Source organism: Thunnus thynnus, chromosome 12 (genome assembly GCF_963924715.1).
Source record: "Thunnus thynnus chromosome 12, fThuThy2.1, whole genome shotgun sequence".
Classification (NCBI taxonomy): domain Eukaryota; kingdom Metazoa; phylum Chordata; class Actinopteri; order Scombriformes; family Scombridae; genus Thunnus; species Thunnus thynnus.
Genome location: NC_089528.1, coordinates 15,195,153 through 15,201,152, shown reverse-complemented (window position 1 = coordinate 15,201,152; position 6,000 = coordinate 15,195,153). Strand labels below are relative to the sequence as shown.

The 6,000-nt window shown below is 40.4% G+C and overlaps 1 protein-coding gene across 2 annotated transcripts in view; it reads right to left on the bottom strand.

Annotated features, from left to right (window-relative positions):
• Positions 1-133: 133 nt before the first annotated feature.
• Positions 134-6,000, bottom strand: part of LOC137194151 (collagen alpha-5(IV) chain-like) — a 30,069-nt gene continuing 24,202 nt past the window's right edge. For both annotated transcript variants that reach the window (XM_067605759.1, XM_067605760.1), the window contains 11 exons: positions 5,391-5,573; positions 4,986-5,116; positions 4,476-4,548; positions 4,139-4,213; positions 3,760-3,885; positions 3,327-3,422; positions 2,535-2,744; positions 2,272-2,449; positions 2,020-2,134; positions 1,749-1,921; positions 134-1,260 (listed from right to left, as the gene is read on the bottom strand). In XM_067605759.1, the coding sequence (XP_067461860.1) occupies positions 1,125-1,260; positions 1,749-1,921; positions 2,020-2,134; positions 2,272-2,449; positions 2,535-2,744; positions 3,327-3,422; positions 3,760-3,885; positions 4,139-4,213; positions 4,476-4,548; positions 4,986-5,116; positions 5,391-5,573 (1,496 nt within the window). In that variant the 3' untranslated portion in view covers positions 134-1,124. The remainder of the gene's footprint in view (positions 1,261-1,748; positions 1,922-2,019; positions 2,135-2,271; positions 2,450-2,534; positions 2,745-3,326; positions 3,423-3,759; positions 3,886-4,138; positions 4,214-4,475; positions 4,549-4,985; positions 5,117-5,390; positions 5,574-6,000) is intronic.

Here is a 6,000-nt window from a genome sequence, read left to right as displayed (position 1 = left end):
AACACAATATCTGTACTCAGGATCTTGTGCATTTTCAGTCCCTAAGCCACGGAGACAAGTTTGATGTGTTTGATTGCAGTGCTGCCTCCATACAGCACATTTAGAAATGGATTGGAAAAAGTTGCAAGCAGTATATGAGTCATAAAGTTTAATCTTTTCCATGCACCATTTAACAAGCTTGAAATTCATAGAAATGCTTTTAAAGTGAGTGCACAAATGACTCTATATTTTGGATGTGAAAACACAACATAACAATTCCGAAGCAAGAGGGTCAAATTTACGACATGCTTCTTCTCCAGATGTCACAGGAACGCGTGTGTCATTTATTGTGTGCTAATAGTTTTTACGTCATTCATTGACTGGACTGCACCAGTCTTTTCAGGTCACTCAGAACAAACCAGCAAATACTGTGTCCATGACTCACTGCAAGAATTGGTTCATTATAATTTCAGTAGTCATAGGCATTAAGGGGCATGTTTTTATACATGATATGTTTAGTATCACATGTGAATGGCACCATGAGCAATGTAGGTGCTGTGCTCTTATCTATTAAGGTACATGGTCACAGTCTAGCTTTGTCTAAGTCACAGATGGCTTGTGTCCAATATATCACCGGATTGTCTAATATTATTAACAGCAATTACATTAGAGGAAAGTTTCCAAAAAAAAAGAGAATGATGTAGGATGATGCATTTAAAGAACAACAGATATCTAGGTGGACACAAAAGTAAAATCATTTACAAAGTAGAAAACATCCTTAAGAGGACAGTGCCATGTTGCTAATAGTATCATTACATATCCTTATTGCTACTACTTTCCGCTATTATTGAGCCTTGAGTGTACCACCGAAATACAGTAATTACCCAACCATGGCACACTACTGCCTCTGTAAGATATAATGGATCATGAAATGTGTCATTAATTTTAATGTAGATCATCATTATCATCAGACCTTGCACAACAACTGCCATCAAAAATGACTGGCAATTTTGTAAATGCTGAGGTGTGCTTTATTCAGAGATTCATAAATGCAGACTTGTAAGGAAAACGCCTGTTTATCAAATGAGTGTTTTACCTCACATTAACCATTGTGTTCATGACATTGAAAAACAAAATACTGAATGTTAAAGACTGTCTCCACGTCTGTCACTGTCTCCACGTCCGTGATCTGTGCCAGGTTGCCATGATTTCCTGCAGACCCGACATCGGCCAATGACATTGTGCAGAGAGGGTCCCTTCACTGTCTCAGGAATAGGTTTACTGTAGAAGGAGGGTAAAATACACACACACACACACACACACACACACACACACACACACACACGATTCAGATGCAGTTACAAATTATTATATAACATAATGGTAGAGTACTGGATTACAGCTGTTTAATGGGTTAGTTTCAAGTAACACAGCATAATGGTTCATTGACAAAAAGTTATCAAATCACAAAAATAATGTTCCTTATATAATACGATACGAAAAACTTAAATGATCCCTGTTGAGCCATTTCAGGAGCAAATATCAAGAACATGTCGTTTTCCCTTTGATTAGGAGGGTGGAAAAACATCTTAAACATCACTGTAATTATAAGGTGACATGCAAAACCTAAATAGACAGAAATTCTTTCAAACTTAGCAGCTGTTTATAACTTATGATGATACACCCCACCCTGTAAATTATTTGATTTAAACTGCAAAGGGAGGTATTCTCCATGGCATACATCCTCTACTTTTTACCGAACAGTTTACCTGAACATGTTACTGGGGTTGATGGGGGCCAGCCAGTAGCTATAGGAATCAGGGTAGTAGTTACACGTTCCCCTGCCGTGACACTCAATGAAGGGCACTTTGCGGAAACTTTCAAGACATGAGCCAGGAGAAACCAGGGGCTGGGAGGAACCCTCTGCACCAACACCCGTTTCCTAAATTGGATGAAGGTCAAAGAAAGAAAATTAAATGGAAAATTAAAGGAATATGAAAAATTTTACAGATTCCCTAGAAAAAACATTGATTTCTTTACCATGACAAATGAGTATCCAAACCACAGGGACTCCCAGCCTCTGGGACATTCTGGTATCCGAATTGTCTGGCTGTGGATGGCTATGACATTGGAGTTAACTTCACACACTGAGCACCTAAAACAAGAACAAAGTCATGTTTACAACCAAAATTATACTTAATTTAAGAGACCAAACATTTGGTATCTTCTTGGGAAATATACAGTAATATATATATGAGTCTGTGTATTTGTGTGTGGGCACTCTTATCCCACCTGCTGATGTAGGAGGCCAATTGATCCCCTGTGATAGCAACCATACTGGGAGGCAAAGGTGTGTCAGTGGACAACCAGTATGAGTAGTCGTTACGAGAAGCATAGCGGCAGCTGGTTTCCGTATCACAGAAAAGGAAGGGCATAGTGGTGAAACGAGGGAGACAGCTTCCCATGGAACCTGAGAGACAGTTTTAAGAACAAGAATTTTTTATGATACAGAATCAGCACAGTATTTCTGGGCATAAAGGTTTTCATGCTCTTACCGAGGTCCTGCCCGTGAGCTCTTTCATTTCCATTGATGAAGAGGAAGGAGTAGCCAGAGTAGATAAAGCTGGTGCCTTGAGGGCAGTTAGGGACATGAATGCTCTGACTGTGTCGGGCTATCAGGAAACTGTCAACATAACCTGCATCAAATCTGCCTGGCAACCCTGGAGGACCCTTGCGGCCTGGGTTTCCAGGTCTGCCTGTTGGACCTGCAGCAGAAAAACACACCATTAATGGGAAAAAAAACTATAATGAAGTACCAAATCTTATGACCAGATCTTATGATGTGAGCAGTATTTATCCAGTTTTGAGATGGAAATCCTTTACTAAGGTCTTTGTCACTGCTAACTCTCACTGTTGGTCTGAGGAGATTGTGTTTTTTTATATGCTTTTCATATGCCAGCAAAGAACTTCACCCGGTGGACATAACACAAGGTTCATGTTCTCCAGCTAAAATCCCTCCCACACACAAACACAAATTTAACATAGTGTTAGTTCATGCAACTTCCTCTTTATGTGCTTGGTTTTTGGTATTGTTGATTTAACAATGTTCATGTATGGGTTTATGAATGATGAATGATTCATTTAACTTGTTAGCATTTGCTATAAACAGCCAATTCTTTGATCAAAGTGTCTCTGATTGATGTGTTTTTGGAATGCACAACCCAATTGGTGATATTGCTGGCAGAACTGAACCTGGGTCTTAGGAAGTGTTGTGCCACTGCACGACCCATACACCCTATGATATGGACACATGGAAAGCCTTTCAACCTTTCAACCCAAACACACACCAGGCAGTCCTGATATTCCTTTGTCTCCTTTGCGGCCGGGAAATCCAGGCTGGCCGACTGGACTGGAACCACGGACTCCTTTGGCACCTGGCCGGCCTGGAAAAAAACAAGATCGGATGTCGCAGAATGCAAAGAAATCCAGCTTGGTGGAATTAGTAGAATTGACAATTACCGTGTATCACAGAATGTTAGTTATTCATTTTCATGATATAGTTTTAATAAGCAAGAATGGATTGTCTATTCAGCAAAAGAAAAACACACACACACAATGATACTGTATACATTAGTTAATGGAATGATATTTAACTGACAAAATTAAGTGCAGTATCTTTGGTATTGCTTTGGACAATACTGTATGAGTAACTGAAGCTACAAAGTAGTGGCAGATCTTAAAATCACAATGCACAGATTGAGCCAAGATCAAATTTTGGACCTATATGGCCGGGTGGACCTGGTGGGCCAGTCCTCCCTGGGGCTCCTTTATTGCCAGGGAAACCAGGAAAGCCAGGGGGTCCTGGTTCATATATCACATCAGGAAACGCTGGTCGACCTTTGGAGCCTGTAAGGATAGCACAGTAATTAGAAAATTATTCCCCAAATTATGTAATATATGTATATATAGTACATATACAACCATGGCTGGTTTTCTGTAAAGTCTGGAATTTGCAAATATCAGTAGTGGTAAGTACTCAAGTGCTAGACAGGTTATCTGGGGTTAAGATGGAGAGGCAGTTTCAGTCTGGAAGACATGAAAAGGGCTCATTATTAATCCCAGTTATTTTGAATCATAATAAGAGAGAGTTTTTACACACCAGGTCGTCCAGGAAAACCTTTGATCCCAGGCCAACCAGGTGGGCCCGGTGTGTATCCAGGGTTTCCCTTTTCACCTAAAACACACAGATTATAATCAGATTGCAAGAATTTTTACTTGTCTTCACACCCTTCAAGCAAACAAGCAAAACAAGTGGAATTCATTCTCATAAATCTTTTCTCTGTCCCCCATGTTTTCTGTCCCATATGTATTTCAATTGTGGAAACATAAATCAATCGTGGACTATTATTCTTCTGTGGTGACAGACCTGCCTTTGTCTGGGAAAGAATTGAAAGAGAGCACCTAATCTATAGGCTCAAGTTAAAATGACAAATTACCAGAGGGCCCAGGGCTTCCAGGAGGACCAGGGTCACCTCTTGGTCCTGGGTGTCCAGGTCTTCCTTTTGAATCCTGGGGAAGCGAAAGAAACAATGGAAGGTCAAAGATTAGACTCAAAGTATGGCAGTTAAATTTTGAAAGCTCAGTACTGTATATGTATGTATGTAATTGCAGATGATGCCGAAAGTGATCTCTTCTTGGTTAACCTGCTGAAATAAAAGCCACACTGTGAATAATTGATTAGTCATTATTACTCTGTGAGAGTGTTTCGAAAAGGCGTCATACTATGTCACTTGAGTTTGATGAAGAGCAGGTGTGCTCAAAACGTCACTTTGGTGCAATAAACACATTTTATCATACACTTTGAAAAAAAAAACTTTGACACAAAAATCACACCTCCATTGTAAAATACAAATATGAATGGAGTATGTAATGGAGACTTTATTTTCTCTATTTTTTGACAGGCATTTGCCAAGTACTCCTTAAAAATACAAGCTGGGGTAACTCACATTTGATCCTGGAGGCCCCGGATCTCCTCTGGGTCCTGCATGGCCTGGGCTCCCTCTAGGCCCTATGTCCCCTCTGTCTCCTTTCAAACCAGGTATGGAGGGTCCTGGAGGACCAGGTAAGCCAGGATAGCCTATATACAGGGAAAGCAGAGACTGATATTACTGAGAATGATTATATTTTAATAAATGTGACAACTGAGAACCTAGCAAAGCATAAAAGGAACCAATTTGTTGAAATATCTTTTGGACTTAAAACAGATTTAAAAGTATCAATGTTCATACATTATGAAGAGCAAAAGCTACACCAGAACATCTGGGTTATATCCCATTGCTCTTATTTAGCATCGCTAGCTGTACAAAAAAGTTTATGTGAGACCCTTAAATCCTCTTGCAGTACATCCTCACCTGGGCTACCAGGATTGCCAGGATGGCCGCGGTCTCCTTTTGACCCAGGACTACATGTAACCCCTCTTCCTGGTGGTCCTCTCTGACCAGGGACCCCAGGTGGACCTGAAAGCCCTATGTCTCCTTTTGGTCCAGGACTTGCTGTGCCAGGCAAGCCAGGAGGACCAGGATTCCCAGGGGGGCCTACAGAATAGAAAGAGAAGTCCATGGGTGTCAACAAAAGTACTAATTAGCAGTGAAGAATGGAGTTTTCAGTCATCAGTATTTTCCTGAACAGTGGATCTCTAAGTTATTGTCTCTTTTGTTAGTCAAACCATTTTTGTAAAAAGTATTAAATTGTGTTCTTTTAATAACTTCATTATTGCTCATTTGGTCACACCACCATGATGCAAATAGTGATGAAGATGACTTTTGAATGGGTGTGTGACATGTAACCTTCACATTTCAGAAGGTTTATGCAGGCTCTCATGAGAAATGTATTTTGCACTATGCACTCAGTGCATGCACTCACATCACTAAGGTTGAGCCACTGTAGTTGCCCTGCCCCAGTCAAACAGGTACATTATAGTGCTAATATGGGCCCCATCACATGAAAAACAAAACTCTCAAT